The 26,186-nt window shown below is 37.0% G+C and overlaps 1 protein-coding gene across 2 annotated transcripts; it reads right to left on the reverse strand.

Annotated features, from left to right (window-relative positions):
• Window positions 1-347: 347 nt before the first annotated feature.
• On the reverse strand, window positions 348-25,232 carry LOC142236251 (cytochrome P450 4d8-like). Of its 2 annotated transcripts, none has more exons than XM_075307522.1 (4): window positions 25,041-25,232; window positions 24,523-24,979; window positions 829-1,391; window positions 348-753 (listed from the first exon to the last, which is right to left on the reverse strand). In XM_075307522.1, the coding sequence occupies exons 1-4, from the start codon at window positions 25,207-25,209 to the stop codon at window positions 413-415; spliced, it is 1,530 nt and encodes a 509-aa protein (XP_075163637.1). In that variant the 5' UTR covers window positions 25,210-25,232; the 3' UTR covers window positions 348-412. The 2 variants fall into 2 exon arrangements, with proteins under 2 accessions (XP_075163637.1, XP_075163636.1); XM_075307521.1 differs by having other exon boundaries at window positions 814-1,391.
• Window positions 25,233-26,186: the final 954 nt, after the last annotated feature.

The following is a 26,186-nucleotide window of genomic DNA, read 5'->3' on the forward strand; positions in this document are numbered from 1 at the left end:
GCCAAGTTTCAAGTCGATAGCTTGTTTCGTTCGGAACTTAGCGTGATTTCAACAGACGGACGGACGGACATGCTCAGATCGACTCAGAATTTCACCACGACCCAGAATATATATACTTTATGGGGTCTTAGAACAATATTTCGATGTGTTACAAACGGAATGACAAAGTTAATATACTATATGGTGGAGGGTATAAAAATGAGATGTCCCAAACATAATATGTTATAACATATACGTCACAAACATATTATACTTGCTTATGAACATTATATGTATTAAAACTTTGAGTTCCAAACATAATAATAATTTTTAGACCGAAACATATGAAAAACAGACTTGTTCGTCCGTTTAGTGGGATACGGCCGATTTAAGCCCTTTGTGACGTTTCTATTTCATTTCATTTCATTTCATTTTATCTTTTTCTTATTCCTAACTGCATGCCAGTTGACGAACGCAAAACAATATTGACAACTGGTTTAACTTCATCACCAAATGGTAAAAGCTCATAGTGCTGAAGAATTTTTACTAAGACCAGCTTCATTTCATTCATGGCAAACTTTTGACCTATGCAATTACGAGGGCCAGCACTGAATGGTATGAATTGAAATACATTTGCAGTATCAGTTTTTTCATGTCGTTCTGGAATAAAATCTAGGGGTCTATCGATTCGTTTGGTATTTCGCATAATACCAATTAGGGGAATCATGACTTCGGTACCGGCTGGTATAATGCCTGGACCCAATTCCGAATGCTCTGGAATGAAAGAACAATTCTAGTTAGAAATTTGTTTTTGATTTCCACACACACACACACCATAAGACCACATACCATAAGGAAAGTCTTCAATGATATCTTTTGCTATAATCGGCACAGGGGGATATAAACGCAGAGATTCCTTAATGATACACTCGAGATATTTCAACTCATTTAATTTCATCAATGTTACGGGCTTTGTATTTCCATTTCCTAAAATTTGCTGAATTTCCTTCAATGCCTTAAGCTGAGTGCGTGGATTTCGGGACATCAAATGGAGGGTAAAACTAAGTGCCGATGCAGTGGTATCATGGCCTTCGAACATAAAAGTTTCGACTTCTTCGCGTATATCTTCATCTGTAAGAGATTGATCACCAACTTTAGCCTGCAGCAAGACATCCAACAAAGCCATTCGTTTCTTGGTCCCGATATCATAAAAATGTTGATCGCCATCAGATTGTCCATTATTTTGATCACATAGTTCATTGCGTCGTTTTTCTATAATGTCGTGGGTGAATTTGTGCATAATCTGTATAAGTTTGGATTGACGTAGTTTCTTTAGGGGATGAATCAAAGCGAATAGCACTTCGCTATGCAGATGTAACTTCAAAAATCTCCAAGCCATTATTTTCGTCATTCTGGTAGTAAATAAAAAGACATCAAACATAGTACATATAAATGTCTAGTATAAAAGTAAATAAGAAAGATTTCCTCAATTTGCCCATTAATGTAGAGGGAATATGTAAATTGTTAATATTTGGAGAATGTGGGGAACCTCGTCTCTTTTGCATTCTAATTGAAAAGGCATCCTAGGCATAGCTTCCGATATTATACTATCCTGAAAATATATGTCATGAATAATTCCATCACTCATTTGTTTTTCCGAGACAACTACAGTGTGGATGATGAATTTCTAAATAGCTCATCTGACAGCTGACAGATTTATTACAATGACAGTTCATTTTATTGTTTACCAGCTTACTAAACCATTTAGATCTATTTCATTTAAAAATAAACTTAATCGTAATGGTGAATTTAAGCATGATAGTGTGATTACTTTATATTTAGCTGGAAAACCACAATTGGTCATTGTTAGAGCCCTCCAGCATGTCGAACAAAGCCCTCAACTGACAGTATTGCATCGCGTCCAGAAATTCGACGAAAAACAGGCAACAACACCAGAAATGACCCATAGACTTAAATAAATAAATAACAAGTATATACGACCGTAAGTTCGGCCAGGCCGAAGCTTATGTACCCTCCACCATGAATTGCGTAGAAACTTCTTCTAAACACTGCCATCCACAATCGACTTACTTAAGTTGCGGTAACGCTTGCCACCTCCTCCTAAATTGTATGTAAGTCCATACATGGTATATATTAAATCAAAAAAGATCGATTAAAAACGTATATAATTCAATTTGACAAAATTTTCTATAGAAATAAAATTTTGACAAAATTTTCTATAGAAATAAAATTTTAACAAAATTTTCTATAGAAATAATATTTTCACAAAATTTTCTAAAGAAATAAAGTTTTGACAAAATTTTTTATAGAAATTAAATTTTAAAAAAATTTTCTATAGAAATAAAATTTTAATAAAAATTTTCTATAGAAATAAAATTTTGACAAAATTTTCTATAGAAATAAAATTTTGACAAAATTTTCTATAGAAATGAAATTTTGACAAAATTTTCTATAGCAATAAAATTTTGACAAAAATTTCTATCAAAACAAAATTTTGACAAAATTTTCTATAGAAATAAAATTTTGACAAAATTTTCTATAGAAATAAAATTTTGGTAGATTATTTTTGGCTCGAGTGGCAACCATGATTATGAACCGATATGGACCAATTTTTGTGTGATTGGAGATCGGCTATATATAACTATAGACCGATATGGACCAATTTTGGTATGGTTGTTAGCGGCCATGTACTAAACCACGTTCCAAATTTCAACCGGATCAGATGAATTTTGCTCCTCCAAGAGGCTACGGAGGTCAAATCTGGGGATCGGTTTATATGGGGTCTATATATAATTATGAAGCGATATGGACCAATTTTTGCATGGTCATTAGAGACCATATACCAACACCATGTGCCAAATTTCAGCAAGATCGGATGAAATTTGCTTCTCTTTGAGGCTCCGCAAGCCAAATCTGGGGATCGATTTATATGGGGGCTATATATAATTATGGACCGATGTGGACCAATTTTTGCATGGTTGTTAGATACCATATACTAACACCATGTACCAAATTTCAGCCAGATCGGATGAAATTTGCTTCTCTTAGAGGCCTCGAAAGTCAATTTTGGGGGTCCGTTTATATGGGGGCTATACGTAAAAGTGGACCGATATGGCCCATTTGCAATACCATCTGACCTACATCAATAGCAACTACTTGTGCCAAGTTTCAAGTCGATAGCTTGTTTCGTTCGGAAGTTAGCGTGATTTCAACAGACGGACGGACGGACATGCTCAGATCAACTCAGAATTTCACCACGGCCCAGAATATATATACTTTATGGGGTCTTAGAGCAATATTTCGATGTGTTACAAACGGAATGACAGAGTTAATATATCCTATGGCGGAGGATATAAAAATGAAGTTTGGATTTTATCGCAATCCACGGCCCTGTGGTAGAAAACTTGTTCGAGCTCTGAATATATCGGGAGAATGAGCATGGACTAAAGACATTGAAGTTCCAAACATTACAAGAACTTACCGATGTACAAAACGAAGTTAGACTGGAAAGAGCCAAGGAGTTGATTCGCTTGCACGAAAGCGATCAGTTAATGACTTTATTTTTTTCCAATGAGAAGTCATTCCAAATTGAGCAGTTTGTGAACAAACAAAATGATCGGGTTTATTGTCCAAGAAGGTCACCATGAAATATACTTCTTCAATTTTCGTCGGGAATGTGTAAAACTCCCGCAAAACCACTTTCATGCGGCGTGTGATGAGTCGGTGATGATCGGCGTTTTAAGGCCAAAGTTTGTACCAAAGGTACACTGAAAAAACATGCCCGGTTCCAAAGGTCTTTTTTTCTTCATGTGCTCTCAAAGTCTTTTAAAAACGTGTTAGCGTCAGCTAAAATTTCCAAATTCATGGCCAATTCAAGTAGAAACTATATTATGCTATGACTAGGGTGTCCAAATAACCGGTTTTTTTTTTTTAAAGACGGTTTTCGGTTTATCCGATCCCAATTTTTAAAAACACGGTTTTCGGTTTTTTATTTTGCTCAAAACCGGTTAAAACCGAAATTACAAAAATTAGTGAAAACGAGTTTTAAATACTCATTTTATTAAAAAAATAATAAATAAAAATTCATTGTTATAAAATTAACAATTTATAGAACATTGACAGGAAAACTGAATGCCGTTAAGTGCTTCTTTTGCGCTGAAAATACTGGTTGACTTATTGTATATATCCGACTATAAGTTTTCTAAAAGAATTTTTTTTATTTTCTGAGGACCAACATTTTAGACAAACAACATTGTCTTTACAAGCAAAAAAAAGGTTTGAGATAATGTCACAACGCTTCTAATAAATTCGGGTTTATTTGCGCTCAAAGAAAGGACTTTACAACTAAGTGGAATTTCGTTTGACTAAAATCTCTTCATTTACTTAGTGAAACTGTGTTGTAAGTACCCTACGAGAAATGGACAACCCTAGGACCGGTACAGAGTTAGACCCTGGTGTGTATGGACTAGTCATAGTTCTGGTCCAAGCGTATGGAATGGACCGGTCACTTTAACATGGGTTTGTCATTGGCTGGGAAAATTTACACTTTAGGACACGAATTGGACTCATCCCAACAAAGGACATGTCCTGCAACATCTTAGTAGACAACTGCCCATGAAACAGTCGGGGACAAACTTTTCGGACCCCGTTTCCATTCGTATCACACCCATTAGCGTAGCTAGACAATTTTCCTAGGGGGGGCTATAGCCCCCCTAGCTAAAACTTTATAGACTGAACTTATAGGTTCAACTAATGTTTTATTTCATAAAATTGAATAAAAAACAAGTAAGTAAAGTAGAAAGTCGGGCGGGGCCGACTATATCATACCCTAAACCACCATTACAGAATTAGTAATCATAAGCATTTGTGGGGTAACATATAAGTCTGGGAGATAAACCGCAGTTGCATATTTAAGAAAATTAAGGAGTACATGTCTATGGGTGCTTTGTGTCAATCTGACTATAGCTCATAGTCAATGTTGCCAGGGAAAATGTTCGGTTTACCCTACTAGGACAAAAAAAGTTCCCTACTTTCCTATACATTCCCAAACAATTTTCCCTACTATATTTTTCGTTAAATATAAAAAATTTTACAAAACACAAATGGTTCTAAGTACTTTATTATCTTAAAACATGAATATGCAACATATATAACTTAGAATATAAATTTGTATTACGACCACGGTTGCCACAGTTGGTAGAATTCTACCCAAATTAGTAATCTTTTTTGTTAAATCTTTATAAAAATAAAATTTTGGAAAAAGTTTCTATAAACAAATTTTTGTGAGAAATTTTTCTATAGAAATACAATTTTGACAATAAATTCTATAGAAATAAAATTTTGAGACAAAATTCCACAGAAATAAAATTTTGAGAAATTTTTTTATAGAAATAATATTTTGAAAAAATTCTATAGAAATACAATTTTGACAAAATGTTCTATAGAAATAAAATGTTGACAAAATTTTCTACAGAAATAAAGTTTACCACACATTGTTAAAGATCAAGCCTTGCCTTACAAATTGTGTTGAGTGAAAATGTCCTACATTGTGGCCCTACGTCCCTACAAGACGCTAAATATTAGAAAAACCCTACATATAGGGAATTTCCCCTACTTCTAGCAACACTGGCTGTGTTGATATTTCACCTACGGAGTTAGAATGCCACTAGGTTAGGTTAGGTTAGGTTAGGTGGCAGCCCGATATATCAGGCTCACTTAGACTATTCAGTCCATTGTGATACCACATTGGTGAACTTGGTATACAGCTAATATTGAGCCCATTATTAAAAAAGAGAAAATCGTTAAATTAGTGTGGGTAACAAATACAAATTTGTAAAAATCGAGCAATATTCTTATGTAAGAGCTACAAGTACGTATAAGTACGATCGGCTAGTACACACAAAAAAATTTTTTCTGATTCAATCACGAAATTAATTGATCCAATTAATTTTTAATTGAAATGTCTTTAATCACAGAAATGATAGTATCAATTAAAAAATTAATTGAAGGTCAATTAAAAAGTTAATTGATCCAATTAAAAAATTAATTGATACTATTATTTTTGTGATTGATTTTTGTTTCAATTAAAAAAATTGTTGAATCAATTAATTTTTTAATTGAATATTTTTTAAAACTCAATTAAAATTTTAATTGGAAAATTTTTCGTGAAATTTTTTTGTGTGTACATCAAAATTTGAAATTTGAGTAACATTGGTTAATAAATAAGAGTAATATGGCCAAATTTGGGAAAATCGAGCGATGCATATATATGGAAGCTATATCTAAATCTGAACCAATTTGCATAATATTTTGCTGGTTTGATTAATACCATAAAAGGTTACCTTGTGCAAGATTTGAATAAGATCAGTTAAGAAATGAGGCCTGTATGGTCAAACATAAGTTTATTAGGGGCGAAGTTTTCAAAATCGGGTGATACATATATGGGAGCTATATCTACATCTGAACCGATTTCGATGAAATTTTGCACATATAGTTAGTACTATAGAGGACTGGATCTAGCCAACTTTTAGTAAGATCGGTTAATAAATAAGAGTTCTATGGCCAAATTTGGGAAAATCGGGCTATACATATATATGGGAGCTATATCTAAATCTGAACCGATTTCGATGATTTTTTGCAAATATAGTTAGTGCTATAGAAGACTACATTTAGCCAAATTTGAGTAAGATCGGTTGATAAATAAGGGTTTTATGGCCAAATTTAGAAAAATCGGGCGGTACATATATATGGGAGCTATAGCTAAATCTGAACCGATTTCGATGATTTTTTGCACATATAGCTAGTGCTATAGAAGATTATATTTAGCCAACTTTGAGTAAGATCGGTTGATAAATAAAGGTTTTGTGGCCAAATTTGAGAAAATCGGGCGATACATATATATGGGAGCTATAGCTAAATCTGAACCGATTTGGATGAAATTTTGCAGACTTGAAGGGCGATGGAAAAGATTAGCTTTTGCCAAATTTGGTGACGATCCGTTTGAAAAAAAGCGAAAGGTGACCCCATTTGTCGAAATCGGGCGATACATATATATGGGAGCTATATCTAAATTTGATCAGATTTCTTCCAAATTCAATAGCGTTCGTCCTTGTGCCCACAAAACTCACTGTACCAAATTTCATCAAAATCGGTTAATAATTGCGACCGGAATCCTGTGAACAACAAATACATGGACAGACGGACGGACGGACGGACACCAAGCGCTAGATCGACTCAGGAGGTGATTCTGAGTCGATCGGTATATATTTGATGGGGTCTAAAATCAATATTTCTGGTAGGCACATTTTTTGGCCGATCAAACTTATTATACCCTGACCACTATGTGGTTTAGGGTATAAATAGACAGCAAAATAACTCGACAATCAATTTATAATAAAGCAACTAAAAGTACCCTACGGGAAATTGGTGCAAATTGCCACTGACGGACCTATCACAGAACTGGTACCTTTGCTCCAGTTGCAATTTTCACATTTAGTGAAATAAAATTATCAGAATAACCTTTTGTTCGGCATATTTCAAAAGTCTTTTTATACCCACCACCATAGGATGGGGGGTATATTAACTTTGTCATTCCGTTTGTAACACATCGAAATATTGCTCTAAGACCCCATAAAGTATATAAAGGGTGATTCTTTTGAGGTTAGGATTTTCATGCATTAGTATTTGACAGATCACGTGGGATTTCAGACATGGTGTCAAAGAGAAAGATGCTCAGTATGCTTTGACATTTCATCATGAATAGACTTACTAACGAGCAACGCTTGCAAATCATTGAATTTTATTACCAAAATCAGTGGCAGAAAATCCGCTTTTTTATCGACAAATTTTGTTCAGCGATGAGGCTCATTTCTGGTTGAATGGCTACGTAAATAAGCAAAATTGCCGCATTTGGAGTGAAGAGCAACCAGAAGCCGTTCAAGAACTGCCCATGCATCCCGAAAAATGCACTGTTTGGTGTGGTTTGTACGCTGGTGGAATCATTGGACCGTATTTTTTCAAAGATGCTGTTGGACGCAACGTTACGGTGAATGGCGATCGCTATCGTTCGATGCTAACAAACTTTTTGTTGCCAAAAATGGAAGAACTGAACTTGGTTGACATGTGGTTTCAACAAGATGGCGCTACATGCCACACAGCTCGCGATTCTATGGCCATTTTGAGGGAAAACTTCGGAGAACAATTCATCTCAAGAAATGGACCGGTAAGTTGGCCACCAAGATCATGCGATTTGACGCCTTTAGACTATTTTTTGTGGGGCTACGTCAAGTCTAAAGTCTACAGAAATAAGCCAGCAACTATTCCAGCTTTGGAAGACAACATTTCCGAAGAAATTCGGGCTATTCCGGCCGAAATTCTCGAAAAAGTTGCCCAAAATTGGACTTTGCGAATGGACCACCTAAGACGCAGCCGCGGTCAACATTTAAATGAAATTATCTTCAAAAAGTAAATGTCATGGACCAATCTAACGTTTCAAATAAAGAACCGATGAGATTTTGCAAATTTTATGCGTTTTTAAAAAAAAAAAAGTTATCAAGCTCTTAACAAATCACCCTTTATATTCTGGGTCGTGGTGAAATTCTGAGTCGATCTGAGCATGTCCGTCCGTCCGTCCGTCCGTCCGTCTGTTGAAATCACGCTAACTTCCGAACGAAACAAGCTATCGACTTGAAACTTGGCACAAATAGTTGTTATTAATGTAGGTCGGATGGTATTGCAAATGGGCCATATCGGTCCACTTTTACGTATAGCCCCCATATAAACGGACCCCAAAATTTGGCTTGCGAGGCCTCTAAGAGAAGCAAATTTCATCCGATCCGGCTAAAATTTGGTACATGGTGTTGGTATATGGTCTCTAACAACCACGCAAAAATTGGTCCACATCGGTCCATAATTATATATGGCCCCCATATAAACCGATCCCCCGATTTGGCTTGCGAGGCCCCTAAGAGAAGCAAATTTCATCCGATCCGGCTGAAATTTGGTACATGGTGTCAGTATATGGTCTCCACCAACCATGCAAAAATTGGTCCACATCGGTCCATAATTATATATAGCCCCCATATAAACCGATCCCCCGATTTGGCTTGCGAGGCCTCTAAGAGAAGCAAATTTCATCCGATCCGTCTGAAATTTGGTACATGGTGTTAGTATATGGTCTTTAACAACCATGCAAAAATTGGTCCACATCGGTCCATAATTATATATAGCCCCCACATAAACCGATCCCCCGATTTGGCTTGCGAGGCCTCTAGGAGAAGCAAATTTCATCCGATCCGGCTAAAATTTGGTACATGGTGTTAGTATATGGTCTCTAACAACCATGCAAAAATTGGTCCACATCGGTCCATAATTATATATAGCCCCCATATAAACCGATCCCCCGATTTGGCTTGCGAGGCCTCTAAGAAAAGCAAATTTCATCCGATCCGGCGGACATTTGCTACGTGATGTTAGTATATGGTATCTAACAACAATGCAAAAATTGGTCGATATCGGTCCATAATTATATATAGGCTCCATATAAACCGATCCCCAGATTTGACCTCCAGAGCCCCTTGGAAGAGCAAAATTCTTCCCATTGGATTGGAATTTGGTACGTGATGTTAGTATATGGTATCCACCAACCATGCAGGAATTGGTTCCTATCAGTCCATAATTATATATAGCTCCCATATAAACCGATCCCCAGATTTGACCTCCGGTGCCTTTTGGAGAAGCAAAATTCATCCGATCTGCTTGAAATTTGGTACGTGGTGGTAGTATATGATATTTAATAACCATGCCAAAAGTGGTCCATATCAGTCCATAATCGTACATAGCCCCATATAAACCGATCCCGAGATTTGGTTTTGGAACCTCTTGGAGGAGCAAATTTCATCCGAGTGAGTTGAAATTTGGTACATTGTGCTAGTATATGGTCGTTAACAACCATGCCTAACTAGGTCCATATCGGTCTATAGTTATACATGGCCCTCAGATAAATCGATCCCCAATCACACAAAAATTGGTCCATATCAAGTTCATAATTGTATATAGCCCCCATATAAGCGACCCCCATATTTCAATTCTGGCTCTCTACGTACGAAAAATCCATATCGATTCGTAATTATTTGTAGACTTAACTATACATAACTTTTCTGTCTAATATATACCATGTATGGACGAAATCACAATTTAGAAAACGATGTTAAGAAGTTTTAAGATACCACAACCCAAGTAATTCGATTGTGGATGATAGTCTTTCGTACAAGTTTCTACGCAATCCATGGTGGTGGGTACATAAGATTCGGCCTGGCCGAACTTGCGGCCGTATATACTTGTTTTAATTTCGGGTTCGATCAGGAGCCCAAATTGAAAGAGATTTCTAAGAGTTTGTCCGAGACTGGTTCCTGAGGACCTGTTTATGGGTTGCTCCTGCTAAATTGTCCCACGACGTGTCCTTTGGGATGAGTCCAAGACGCGTCCTAAAATGTAAGTTTACTCCGTCAATGACAAACCCATGTTAAAGTGGACCGTACCTTCCATACGTTTTGATCAGAACTGGGACTGGTCCATACACACCAGGGACTAGTCCCGCACCAGTTCTGTGGTTGATCCATTTCCCGTAGGGTAGTTCCACACTTTTCCCAGCAAAAAATTGGGTGTTGTTTTAAAGTCACAACTTTAAAAGCACTTCCAAGAATGTCTTCACAAAGAAGTTAACTATTTTAACTACACAGGAAGTTTTTTTACTTCATTATAGCCTTCACCACTACTGTGGTACAGGGTATAATAAGTTTGTGCATTTGTATGTAACGCCAAGAAGGAAAAGTCTGGGACCCATCGTTTAGTATACCGATCGCCTTAGAATTAAATTCTGAGTCGATTTAGCTATGTCCGTATGTCTGTCTGTCTGTCTGTCTGTCTGTCTGTCCGCCTGTCTGTATATGTAATTTTGTGTGCAAAGTACAGCTCGCAGTTTAAGTCCGGTTGTCCTCTAATTTGGCACAGAGTTTTACATTGGCTCAAAGACAATCGCTATTGATTTTGGAAAAAATCGGTTCAGATTTAGATATAGCTGCCATATATATTTATCACCGATCTGGTCATAATTGACGTATTTATCAACGTATTTTCTCAAAATTTCGGCCAGCCAAATATTTTGGAGCTTTCGTAAGATGTGCAAAATATCAGCCAAATCGGTTCAGATTTAGATATAGCTCCCATATATATCTTTCGTCCGATTTGAACTTATATGGCCTCACAAGCCAGAGTTTTGCCCTGATTCGCTTTAAATTTTGCACAATGAGTACATTTAATAGTATCATTAAGTGTACCAATTTTCGTTGAAATCGGTTCAGATTTAGATATAGCTCCCATATATAATTTTTGTCCGATTTTCACTTATATGTCCCCAAAAGCCAGAGTTTTGTCCTGATTTGCTTCAAATTTTGCACAAGGAGTACGTTTAATAGTATTGTTAATTGTGCTAAATTTGGTTGAAATCGGTTCAGATTTAGATATAGCTCCCATATATACCTTTCGTCCGATTTCGACTAATATGGCCTCAAAAGCCAGAGTTTTGCCCTGATTTGCTTAAAATTTTGCACAGGGAGTACGTTTAAGAGTATAATTCAGTGTGCTAAATTTGGTTAAAATCAGTTCAGATTTAGATATACCTCCCATATATATCTTTCGCCCGATTTAAACTCATATGGCCTCAAAACCCAGAGTCAAGGCAAACCTTGCTTCAAATTATGCATAAGGAGTACGTATGAGTAGTATCGTTAGGCGTGCTAATTTTGGTTGAATAGCTCCCATATATATATCTTTCGGCCGATTTACACCCATATGACCACGGAGGCCAAAATTATTCTCCCATTTATATTTTTTGCTGAGATAGCAGGATTATGCATGTCAAATTTGGTCAAAATCGGTTTATATTTAGATATAGCTCCCATATATATGTACGCCAGAGTAGGGGAAACATGGTAGAATGTGTCATATTTTAGACCCATTTTCAATGGGAGTTTCCTCCAATTAACTCGATAAAGGGTGATACGGTCAAAATTTGGTCAATATAAACTTGACGTATTTCTTTCAATTTTGCATTTAAAAAACCTGAACACCCCTCATTTTGAAGGTGTGTGTGTGTAGAATGTTGCTCCTATTTTGATTTTGGAATTCACTCTTCAGTTGTCAAAATGCCGTCCAAGCAAGAAGAGCAGCGTATCAAAATTTTGCTCGCGCATCGCGAAAATCCGAGCTACTCGCACACAAAGCTTGCAAAATCGCTAAAAGTTGCCAAATCAACCGTTACAAATGTAATTAAAGTGTTTGGGGAACGTTTGTCGACAGCCAGGAAGTCTGGATCGGGGGGAAATCGAAAACCGGAAGCCGCTGAGACGACAAAGAGAGTTACCAGTAGTTTCAAGCGAAACCCTAACCTCTCTCTCCGAGATGCCGCAAATAAACTGGGTGTATCGTCTACAACTCGACTTACAAGAAGGTAGTGACTCCAAATCGCGATGATAAACAAAATATGACGGCCAAGGCGCGATCCCGGAGGCTGTACACGTCGATGCTGACGAAGTTTGACTGCGTGGTAATGGACGACGAAACCTACGTCAAAGCCAACTACAAGCAGCTTCCGGGACAGGAGTTTTATACGGCAAAAGGAAGGGGAAAGGTAGCAGATATTTTCAAGCACATAAAACTGTCAAAGTTCGCAAAGAAATATCTGGTTTGGCAAGCCATCTGTACCTGTGGCTTGAAAAGCAGCATTTTCATAGCTTCCGGGACTGTCAACCAAGAAATTTACGTGAAAGAGTGTTTGAATAAACGTCTGCTGCCTTTCCTGAAGAAACACGGTTGTTCCGTACTGTTTTGGCCGGATTTGGCATCTTGCCATTACGGTAAAAAGGCCATGGAATGGTACGCCGCCAACAACGTGCAGGTGGTTCCCAAGGACAAGAACCCTCCCAACACGCCAGAGCTCCGCCCAATTGAGAAATACTGGGCTATTGTCAAGCGGAACATAAAGAAGACCAAAAAACTGCTAAGGACGAGCAGCAGTTCAAGGCAAACTGGCTTTCTGCGGCGAAGAAGGTGGACAAGGTGGCTGTACAAAATCTGATGGCAGGTGTCAAGCGTGAGGCCCGGCAATTCGGATTTGGAAAAGCGAAAGCCTAACTGAATATTCTTCCGGAATTTTATACTAATTGAACTTGAAAAAGAAATTTAAATTGATTTTTTAAATAAACGATTTCACCGATTTATACGCGTTTTCCCTTGACCAAATTTTGACTGTATCACCCTTTAGTTTCCACATAGAATACATTTAATATGCTATTTAAGTGTGTCATCTTGATCTAATATGTCCAAAATACCCACATTTTACACAAACTTTTGTGATGATTTCCCCATATCGTAGTCATATCCTACACACTGTAATGCCAAACATTCCACAGAATGGTCGAATTTTCAATAAACCTCCGACTTGTGGAAATATCGCCCGAATTGCCCAAATAATATATCACAACCCACACTTGACCACATATCTTGGCGAGATTTAACCAATATCCTTGTAAAATCACCACTGCCGAGTAGCAAAAATTGTAAATATTACTCAAATTGTCCTATATCTCGAATACATATGTATCGCCCGATAAATCATAAATGCTATTTTGTACAATTGCATCAAAATTGCTCTAGCTTTATATTTCCCATATTTATACCCTGCGCCACACTGTGGAACAGGGTATTATAAGTTAGTGCATATGTTTGCAACACCCAGAAGGAGACGAGATAGACACATGGTGTCTCTGGCAAAAATGCTCAGGGTGGGCTCCTGAGTCGATATAGTCATGTCCGTCTGTCCGTGAACACATTTTTGTAATCAAAGTCTAGGTCGCAAGTTTAGTCCAATCGACATCAAATTTGGCACAAGTATGGGTTTTGGCTCAGAATAGAACCCTATTGATTTTGGAAGAAATCGGTGCAGATTTAGATAGCTCCCATATATATTTCGCCCGATATGGACTTATATGGCCCCAGAAGTCAGAGTTTTATCCTAAGTTTATCAAGTGTGCCAAATTTTATTGAAATCGGTTCAGATTTAGATATAGCTCCCATATATATCTTTCGCCCGATATGGACTAATACGGTCCCAGAAGCCAGACTTTTACCCCAATTTGGTTGAAATTTTGCACTAGGAGTACAATTAGTAGTGTAGTCAAGTGTGCCAAATTTTATTGAAATCGGTTCAGATTTAGATATAGCTGCCATATATATCGTTAGCCCGATTTATACTCATATGACCACAGAGGCCAATCTTTAACTCCGATTTAGTTGAAATTTTGCACAGGGAGTAGAATTAGCATCGTAGCTATGCGCGCCAAATTTAGTTGAAATCGGTTCAGATGTAAATATAGCTCCCATATATATGTTTTTCTGATGTCGACAAAAATGGTGAAAATACCAACATTTTCCTTGTAAAATCGCCACTGCATTTTCGAAAAGTTGTAAAAATGAGTCTAATTTTCCTAAACTTACATATATATCGAGCGATAAATCATAAATAAACTTTTGTAAAGTTTCCTTAAAATTGCTTCAGATTTAAATGTTTCCCATATTTTTATACCCACCACCATAGGATGGGGGGTATATTAACTTTTATACCCACCACCATAGGATGGGGGGTATATTAACTTTGTCATTCCGTTTGTAACACATCGAAATATTGCTCTAAGACCCCATAAAGTATATATATTCTGGGTCGTGGTGAAATTCTGAGTCGATCTGAGCATGTCCGTCCGTCCGTCCGTCCGTCCGTCCGTCCGTCCGTCTGTTGAAATCACGCTAACTTCCGAACGAAACAAGCTATCGACTTGAAACTTAGCACAAGTAGTTGTTATTGATGTAGGTCGGATGGTATTGCAAATGGGCCATATCGGTCCACTTTTACGTATAGCCCCCATATAAACGGACCCCAAAATTTGGCTTGCGAGGCCTCTAAGAGAAGCAAATTTCATCCGATCCGGCTGAAATTTGGTACATGGTGTAAGTACATGGTCTCTAACAACCATGCAAAAATTGGTCCACATCGGTCCATAGTTATATATAGCCCCCATATAAACCGATCCCCCGATTTGGCTTGCGAGGCCCCTAAGAGAAGCAAATTTCATCCGATCCAGCTGAAATTTGGTACATGGTGTTAGTATATGGTCTCTAGCAACCACGCAAAAATTGGTCCACATCGGTCCATAATTATATATAGCCCCCATATAAACCGATCCCCCGATTTGGCTTGTGAGGCCCCTAAGAGAAGCAAATTTCATCCGATCCGGCTGAAATTTGGTACATGGTGTCAGTATATGGTCTCTAACAACCATGCAAAAACTGGTCCACATCGGTCCATAATTGTATATAGCCCCCATATAAACCGATCCCCCGATTTGGCTTGAGAGGCCTCCAAGAGAAGCAAATTTCATCCGATCCGGCTGAAATTTGGTACATGGTGTTAGTATATGGTCTCTAATAACCATGCAAAAATTGGTCCACATCGGTCCATAATTATATATAGCCCTTATATAAACCGATCCCCCGATTTGGCTTGCGAGGCCTCTAAGAGAAGCAAATTTCATCCGATCCGGCTGAAATTTGGTACGTGATGTTAGTATATGGTCTCTAACAACCATGCAAAAATTGGTCCACATCGGTTCATAATTATATATAGCCCCCATATAAACCGATCTCCAGATTTGACCTCCGGAACCTCTTGGAAGACCAAAATTCATCTGATTCAGTTGAAATTTGGTACGTGGTGTTAATATATGGCCTCAAACTCCCATGCAAAAATTGGTCGATATCGGTCCATAATTATATATAGGCCCCATATAAACCGATCCCCAGATTTGACCTCCAGAGCCCCTTGGAAGAGCAAAATTCTTCCCATTCGGTTGAAATTTGGTACGTGATGTTAGTATATGGTATCCAACAACCATGCAGGAATTGGTTCCTAACAGTCCATAATTATATATAGCTTCCATATAAACCGATCCCCAGATTTGACCTCCGGTGCCTTTTGGAGAAGCAAAATTCATGCGATCTGCTTGAAATTTGGTACGTGGTGGTAGTATATGATATTTAACAACCATGCCAAAAGTGGTCCATATCAGTCCATAATCGTACATAGCCCCATATAAACCGATCCCGAGATTTGGTTTTGGAACCTTTTGGAGGAGCAAATTTCATCCGAGTGAGTTGAAATTTGGTACATTGTGCTAGTATATGGTCGTTAACAACCATGCCTAACTAGGTCCATATCGGTCTATAGTTATATATGGCCCTCAGATAAATCGATCCCCAATCACACAAAAATTGGTCCATATCAAGTTCATAATTGTATATAGCCCCCATATAAGCGACCCCCATATTTCAATTCTGGCTCTCTGCGTACAAAAAGTCCATATCGATTCGTAATTATTTGTAGACTTAACTATACATAACTTTTTTGTCTAATATATACCATTTATGGACTAAATCACAATTTAGAAAACGATGTTAAGAAGTTTTAAGATACCACAACCCAAGTAATTCGATTGTGGATGACAGTCTTTCGTAGAAGTTTCTACGCAATCCATGGTGGTGGGTACATAAGATTCGGCCTGGCCGAACTTGCGGCCGTATATACTTGTTTTTTTGCTAACATTGTGTTCCGACTTAAATTTTGAGTCTATAGATTTTGTAGAAGTCTATCAAATTCTATCCAGATCGAGTGATATTTAAATGTATGTATTTGGGACAAACCTTTATAAAGGGTGATTTGTTAAGAGCTTGATAACTTTTTTTTTTTAAAAAACGCATAAAATTTGCAAAATCTCATCGGTTCTTTATTTGAAACGTTAGATTGGTCCATGACATTTACTTTTTGAAGATAATTTCATTTAAATGTTGACCGCGGCTGCGTCTTAGGTGGTCCATTCGGAAAGTCCAATTTTGGGCAACTTTTTCGAGCATTTCGGCCGGAATAGCCCGAATTTCTTCGGAAATGTTGTCTTCCAAAGCTGGAATAGTTGCTGGCTTATTTCTGTAGACTTTAGACTTGACGTAGCCCCACAAAAAATAGTCTAAAGGCGTCAAATCGCATGATCTTGGCGGCCAACTTACCGGTCCATTTCTTGAGATGAATTGTTCTCCGAAGTTTTCCCTCAAAATGGCCATAGAATCGCGAGCATTGTGGCATGTAGCGCCATCTTGTTGAAACCACATGTCAACCAAGTTCAGTTCTTCCATTTTTGGCAACAAAAAGTTTGTTAGCATCGAACGATAGCGATCGCCATTCACCGTAACGTTGCGTCCAACAGCATCTTTAAAAAAATACGGTCCAATGATTCCACCAGCGTACAAACCACACCAAACAGTGCATTTTTCGGGATGCATGGGCAGTTCTTGAACGGCTTCTGGTTGCTCTTCACTCCAAATGCGGCAATTTTGCTTATTTACGTAGCCATTCAACCAGAAATGAGCCTCATCGCTGAACAAAATTTGTCGATAAAAAAGCGGATTTTCTGCCAACTTTTCTAGGGCCCATTCACTGAAAATTCGACGTTGTGGCTCGTTAGTAAGTCTATTCATGATGAAATGTCAAAGCATACTGAGCATCTTTCTCTTTGACACCATGTCTGAAATCCCACGTGATCTGTCAAATACTAATGCATGAAAATCCTAACCTCAAAAGAATCACCCTTTATATAGCCCCCAACACATTTGACGGATGTAATATGGTATCGAAAATTTAGATCTACAAAGTGGTGCAGGGTATAATATAGTCGGCCCCGCCCGACTTTACACTGAAAAAAAGCATACCCGGTTCCAAAGATTTTGTCTTTACTTTAAAAAATTTGGTCTTGATTCCGAGCCAAAGAAGCGGAGAATACAAGTAAGGATACCTTTAAGACACAATTCTCTTTTAAAATCGGGTTTTGTGTACTTGCTTCTAGGAAGCAAATTTTAATTTTTCGCTTTTTCAGCTTTTTTTCTTCATATGCTATCAAAGTCCTTTAAAAACAAGTTAACGACGACTTTATTTTCCAAATTAAGACTCGACTTCTAGTAGAAGTTATGCTGTGTTTCAAGTAAAAAACGTCTTTAAAATAAAGTGTTGAAAAACATGTCCTATATTTGAACGATTTTTTGCTTTGTAGTTAAGATGCAAAAAGACAACAAATTTAAAGACAATTTCATTAAATTTAAAGAATTTTTCTGAATTATTAAAGTCAAGTTGACCTTAGCCTATAAATTTTTTCTTTCATGTTAAGATACCCATTTTTAAGTGAAATCACTTAATTATAAGGACAATACGACTTCATTGAAAAGTTTATCGACCTTTGGTCAAGGAAAAAAACTTTATACTAGAGAAATGCGTCTTCTATGCTAAGCAAAATTTGCATTCGTATTTTAAAGACATGAAATCTTTGACCCCACGACAATATTTTTTTTAGTGTAGACTTTCCTTACTTCTTTTTTATACCCTCCATCACAGGATGGGGGTATATTAACTTTGTCATTCCGTTTGTAACACATCGAAATATTGCTCTAAGACCCCATAAAGTATATATATTCTTGGTCGTGGTGAAATTCTGAGTCGATCTAAGCATGTCCGTCCGTCTGTTGAAATCACGCTAACTTCCGAACGAAACAAGCTATCAACTTGAAACTTGGCACAAGTAGTTGTTATCGATGTAGGTCGGATGGTATTGAAAATGGGCCATATCGGTCCACTTTTACGTATAGCCCCCATATAAAGGGACCCTCAGATTTGGCTTGTGGAGCCTCTAACAGAAGCATATTTCATCCGATCCGGCTGAAATTTGGTATATGGTGTTTGTATATGGTCTCTAACAACCATGCAAAAATTGGTTCACATCGGTTCATAATTATATATAGCCCCCATATAAACCGATCCCCAGATTTGGCTTGCGGAGCCTCAAAGAGAAGCATATTTCATCCGATCCGGCTGAAATTTGGTACATGGTGTTTGTGTATGGTCTCTAACAATCATGCAAAAATTGGTCCACATCGGTCCATAATTATATATAGCCCCCATATAAACCGATCTCCAGATTTGGCTTGCGGAGCCTAAAAGAGAAGCAAATTTCATCCGATCCGGCTGAAATTTGGCACATGGTGTTGGTATATGGTCTCTAATAACCACGCAAAAATTGGTTTACATCGGTCCATAATTATATATAGCCCCTATATAAACCGATCCCCAGATTTGGCTTGCGGAGCCTCAAAGAGAAGAAAATTTCATCCGATCCGGCTGAAATTTGGTACATGATATTGGTATATGGTCTCTAACAACCATGCAAAAATTGGTCCACATCGGTCCATAATTATATTTAGACACCATATAAACCGATCTCCAGATTTGGCTTGCGAAGCCTCAAAGACAAGCAAATTGCATCCGATCCGGCTGAAATTTGGTACATGGTATTGGTATATGGTCTCTAACAACCGTGCAAAAATTGGTCCACATCGGTCCATAATTATATATGGCGCCCATATAAACCGATCCCCAGATTTGGCTTGCGAAGTCTCCAAGAGAAGCAAATTTCATCCAATTTGTAATTTGTAATTTGGAACATGGTGTTAGTATATGATCTTTAACAACCGTGCCAGAATTGGTCCATATTGGTCCATAATTACATATAGCCCCCATATGAAACATTCTCCAGATTTGACCTCCGGAGCCTCTTGGAGGAGCAAAATTCATCCGATCCGGTCGCTAACAACCATACCAAAATTGGTCCAATCACACAAAAATTGGTCAATATCGGTTCATAATCATGGTTGCCACTAGATCCAAAAATAATCTACCAAACTTTTATTTCTATAGAAAATTTTGTCAAAATTTTATTTCTATAGAAAATTTTGTCAAAATTTTATTTCTATAGAAAATTTTGTCAAAATTTTATTTCTATAGAAAACTTTGTTCAAATTTTATTCGGTTCATAATCATGGTTGCCACTCGAGCCAAAAATAATCTACCAAGATTTTATTTCTATAGAAAATTTTGTCAAAAGTTTATTTCTATAGAAAATTTTGTTAAAATTTTATTTCTGTAGAAATTTTTGTCAAAATTGTCTTTCTATAGAAAATTTTGTCAAAAGTTTTATTTCTATAGAAAATTTTGTGAAAATTTTATTTCTATAGAAAATTTTGTTAAAATTTTATTTCTGTAGAAAATTTTGTCAAAATTTTTTGTCTACTTTGTCAAACTGAATTATATACGTATTGGATCGATCTTTTTTGATTTAATATATACCTCGTATGGACTTACATACAATTTAGAAGATGGTATTAGGAGGTTTTAAGATACGTTGCCATCGGCAAGCGTTACCGCAACTTAAGTAATTCGATTGTGTATGGCAGTGTTTAGATGAAGTTTCTACGCAATTCATGATGGAGGGTACATAAGCTTCGGCCTGGCCGAACTTACGGCCGTATATATTTACTTGTTTTATATTTTAATGCGTAATTTTTTGTTTTCTTTTTTCAAATAGTTAAAAAAAAAGAGTAAGAATAAATAAAATTGTACAAATTATTCAAATTTTGCCACGAAAATGCTAAATCCATTATAGAAAAATCGATAATATTTGAAAATATTCGAGGGAAAACGCTTCAAACAAGCGTTAGAATGCATTAAAAAAGTATACAAATTATTTATTTGGGAGAATATCACAAAATTTTTAATTCACATTCAAAACACTGAATTCGGATCACACCTTAAGAAGTGATGCAAATTCATTGCAACGGCTGTTGAAACGGTGGACATTCGTTCTATGACAAGTTCATATTACATTCATCGCTTCTCCGCCAATTTTGTACCACTTCCAGACCCAAAAAGAACATTTTCACTTCTTTTTTGGCGACGCTTTTTTGCAGCATTACTAAGATATTAATTTATGAAAGAATAGTTTTAATATCAATTACTATTTTTTATTCAACTAAATCATAAGTTCAACCACAACTTTATTTCATAAATATCAGACTTCTACCACAACCCAAGTAATTCGATTGTGCATGAAAGTCTTTAGTGGAACTTTGTGCGTAGTACGAGTATATACTTGTTTAATTTTTATAAAAATGTAAAATCGTAAATAGGGTTTCAAATTCTGGGGGGGGGGGGGCTAAAATTTTTCTGGGGGGTCTAAGCCCCCTCCCCAGAGGCCTTCCTACGCTTATGATCGCACCAGAAAGAAACAATAACCAGAAATGAACAATAAATAAATGTAATAGTTATATTGTACACGCACAGAAAAAACATGTTTGGATATGGTTGCCGCATCCATTTAATGCTTATATAGAGCATGTAATTGTCGCGAAAACCATATATTTTGTCTTTGTAAAAAAAATTGTCGAGCGGAGAAAAATATATGTTGGCAATAAGCATCTAAATGATTCCCAAATGACGCAAACATGTTCTATTATTTAAATGATAGAATTTGAGACCATTATATGGTCGGGAAAATCATGTACCTGACCATTCAATTTTTTTTTCTTTTTTGCAGAGAGAAAAGTATTTTTATGGGTTAAGTATAGACATGTCTAGAACCATTACATGGCCATAAAGACCATGTACATTGTTTTCGTGACCATTTAATTGTTTAATTTTTTTGCAGCGAAAAGAATTTTATAAAAACATTGAGCAGGTACACACGATTTTCATTTTGCGCGTCAGTCGTGTGTTGATTGTTTCTTGGAATGGACGGAGAATACGGAATTACTGTGTTTTGTGTTAATTTATTTATTCAGAAGTGGCACGTGGTTTTATGTGAACACAAAAAAGGAAAGTGTAATTGAAGAAAATGTACCTGTTTTTTGTTCTGCATTATGATATATGGTATAATTTATTTTTATTTGCAGTTACATGATGTCTGCATTGGTACATTTGAAGGGCACGAAGTAAATTTGGAATGATTTCTTATTGTTGAAATTGAACCAAAATAGAGTGTGTAAAAATATATGATGTTTGCTTGCGCGACATAGTAAATACAAATAAACAATGAATTAATTTATAAATAAACAAGTATATACGGCCGCAAGTTCGGCCAGGCCGAATCTTATGTACCCACCACCATGGATTGCGTAGAAACTTCTACGAAAGACTGTCATCCACAATCGAATTACTTGGGTTGTGGTATCTTAAAACTTCTTAACATCGTTTTCTAAATTGTGATTTAGTCCATAAATGGTATATATTAGACAAAAAAGTTATGTATAGTTAAGTCTACAAATAATTACGAATCGATATGGACTTTTTGTACGCAGAGAGCCAGAATTGAAATATGGGGGTCGCTTATATGGGGGCTATATACAATTATGAACTTGATATGGACCAATTTTTGTGTGATTGGGGATCGATTTATCTGAGGGCCATATATAACTATAGACCGATATGGACCTAGTTAGGCATGGTTGTTAACGACCATATACTAGCACAATGTACCAAATTTCAACTCACTCGGATGAAATTTGCTCCTCCAAAAGGTTCCAAAACCAAATCTCGGGATCGGTTTATATGGGGCTATGTACGATTATGGACTGATATGGACCACTTTTGGCATGGTTGTTAAATATCATATACTACCACCACGTACCAAATTTCAAGCAGATCGCATGAATTTTGCTTCTCCAAAAGGCACTGGAGGTCAAATCTGGGGATCCGTTTATATGGAAGCTATATATAATTATGGACTGTTAGGAACCAATTCCTGCATGGTTGTTGGATACCATATACTAACATCACGTACCAAATTTCAACCGAATGGGAAGAATTTTGCTCTTCCAAGGGGCTCTGGAGGTCAAATCTGGGGATCGGTTTATATGGGGCCTATATATAATTATGGACCGATATCGACCAATTTTTGCATGGGAGTTTGAGGCCATATATTAACACCACGTACCAAATTTCAACTGAATCAGATGAATTTTGGTCTTCCAAGAGGTTCCGGAGGTCAAATCTGGTGATCGGTTTATATGGGGGCTATATATAATTATGAACCGATGTGGACCAATTTTTGCATGGTTGTTAGAGACCATATACTAACATCACGTACCAAATTTCAGCCGGATCGGATGAAATTTGCTTCTCTTAGAGGCCTCGCAAGCCAAATCGGGGGATCGGTTTATATAAGGGCTATATATAATTATGGACCGATGTGGACCAATTTTTGCATGGTTATTAGAGACCATATACTAACACCATGTACCAAATTTCAGCCGGATCGGATGAAATTTGCTTCTCTTGGAGGCCTCTCAAGCCAAATCGGGGGATCAGTTTATATGGGGGCTATATACAATTATGGACCGATGTGGACCAATTTTTGCATGGTTGTTAGAGACCATATACTGACACCATGTACCAAATTTCAGCCGGATCGGATGAAATTTGCTTCTCTTAGGGGCCTCACAAGCCAAATCGGGGGATCGGTTTATATGGGGGCTATATATAATTATGGACCGATGTGGACCAATTTTTGCATGGTTGTTAGAGACCATATACTAACACCATGTACCAAATTTCAGCTGGATCGGATGAAATTTGCTTCTCTTAGGGGCCTCGCAAGCCAAATCGGGGGATCGGTTTATATGGGGGCTATATATAACTATGGACCGATGTGGACCAATTTTTGCATGGTTGTTAGAGACCATGTACTTACACCATGTACCAAATTTCAGCCGGATCGGATGAAATTTGCTTCTCTTAGAGGCCTCGCAAGCCAAATTTTGGGGTCCGTTTATATGGGGGCTATACGTAAAAGTGGACCGATATGGCCCATTTGCAATACCATCCGACCTACATCAATAACAACTACTTGTGCCAAGTTTCAAGTCGATAGCTTGTTTCGTTCGGAAGTTAGCGTGATTTCAACAGACGGACGGACGGACGGACATGCTCAGATCGACTCAGAATTTCACCACGACCCAGAATATATTTACTTTATGGGGTCTTAGAGCAATATTTCGATGTGTTACAAACGGAATGACAAAGTTAATATACCCCCCATCCTATGGTGGTGGGTATAATAAAAACAAAAAATAAAGTTAATTTTGTGTTTTCTTTTCTCAAGTGGCGTCCTTTTTTCGACGACGAAAAACGTTTTTTCATAAAGATCGAAACATTTTAGGTTGTGACCATGTTCTTTTTACTGAAAGAAAAAAAACATTTTTGAATAAATACCATAACATTTTAAATCGTGACCATTGCCTTTTGATTCAAACAAATTTTATTGTTCTCAATATAATAACATTTTAGATGAGGACAATTATGTATTTCTTAGAACCATGTTCACTGAGCCAACATGTTTGCAGTTGAAAATGTTACATGGTCGCCGCAAAAATAGCTCCTATCATATTAGTTTGCTCTTCGAATATGATCGTGACAATCATATTTTTTCTCTGCGTGTACAACTCCACCCGCTACTACAAATACATTAATAATATGAGTATACTCACTCATTAATAGCTTGCGTGTAGGACATTGATTGATCGATTTGTGCATTCACTTTAGTTCCCATAGCTGTTTCCGTGATAATATCCAACGTGAGAGAACACATATACGGATATATATCAAAAACTGTCTTTCCATCTGCCTTTTCGGCCAAGCAATTCAATAACGTATCAGACTGCAAATTGAATACCTCCAGAAATTCTTCCAAAATACGAAAATGAAATGTTGGTGTTATGAGTTTACGGCGAGAGTACCATTTTTTGCCATTACTAACGAGTAAACCCTCACCCAGCCATTGATGTAGTATGTCATAGGTTCTATGTTTTTTCATATGACTATTGCTAATCAAAAGTTTCTCGCAAAGCTCACTATTCATGGAGATAACAACTAAGCGATTAAATCCCCAAAATCGTGCTGTTTCACCATATTTCTGCATATATTTCTCTCCCATCGTGAGGATATCTAAATGATGATAAAACAATAATTAGCACATTGAGCTTTTTTCTCTGTATTTTTTCAATACTTTTGTAATTTATTTTGTACAACATATAAAGGCAACCAAAAAATGGAAAACAATAAGGTCCCGGCAAATTTCTGACGGCATCCCGCATAGACTTTTTTGATCTATGTAGCTCGACAATAGCAACCATGAAGACAATTAAAAGAATTACCAAACTACATAGGAAGAACATCTTATCGCTGTAAGAAACTATGGCTTACTGCAATTCGCCAGACAATAAAATTCATGTAGGCACCCTGGTGAAAAGTTCATTGGACCAATATGTTAAACATATTGATAGCAATAGTGTGTCGTCTACATTTCATTTCGAATCCACTGCATTACTTCCAACATCAAATTGCAATCATATACGTATTTCTGATAAGAATGAAAGGCAATGGGACGGCATCTGTTTTCGTAATCTTAACTACTCATGTACAGTGGGCAACTAACTATACTTTACAATAATTTAGTATGAATGGAGCTGAATAAAAACTTCACCATCGAAAAAGGGTTCCTAACATGCAGTCAGCAAAAACAGTTTTACATTCATTAAAATCAAATTATTTAAAAGCAATGAAGAAGTACAAAATTATTTCATATATCGACCGAAACAGTTCATTTTGGGACACAGTTCTGTTTACTGATGAGTCCATATTTATTTTATTTATGTTTGATGGTCAACCCTACGTGTGGAGATACAAGGGAGAAGATTTACAAAGACGAAATATTACATATTCTGTTAAAGACGGAGGTGGGAATGTGATGGTATGGCGCGAAAATGGAGTTAGAAACTGGAGGTGTGCGCGTGACACGAAATTCTCGTGACCCGCGTGAATCACGTGAGTTGTGAACAAAATCCAAAGCATCTCTCGTGAATGTTCGTGAATAAGACTGACTGGAATAAATATGTCATGGGCGAGAAATAAAATCGGTTTATGAATGTGCGTGAATAAAATTTCTGCAAAATCACGCTCACGAAAAAAATTAAGATTTAATTCATACCCGTATGTTAACTGAAATTAATTTAGCTCTCGAACTATATTCTATTTTTATAACCTCCACTATAGGATTACTTTGTCATTCCGTTTGCAATATAGAAATATTGTTCTAAGACCCCATAAAGTATATATATTCTGGGTCGTGGTGAAATTCTGAGTCGATCTGAGC

This window comes from Haematobia irritans, chromosome 4, assembly GCF_050003625.1.
Source record: "Haematobia irritans isolate KBUSLIRL chromosome 4, ASM5000362v1, whole genome shotgun sequence".
NCBI lineage: Eukaryota > Metazoa > Arthropoda > Insecta > Diptera > Muscidae > Haematobia > Haematobia irritans.

Coding starts and splice junctions, on each gene's coding strand:
- LOC142236251 (XM_075307521.1), bottom strand. CDS start 25,209: ATGTTCTTCCTATGTAGTTTGGTAATTCTTTTAATTGTCTTCATGGTT. Junction 24,980..25,040: donor GTACAAAATAAATTACAAAA/GTATTGAAAAAA, acceptor ATCATCATTTAG/ATATCCTCACGATGGGAGAG. Junction 754..813: donor TTATGGTATGTGGTCTTATG/GTGTGTGTGTGT, acceptor CTTTCATTCCAG/AGCATTCGGAATTGGGTCCA.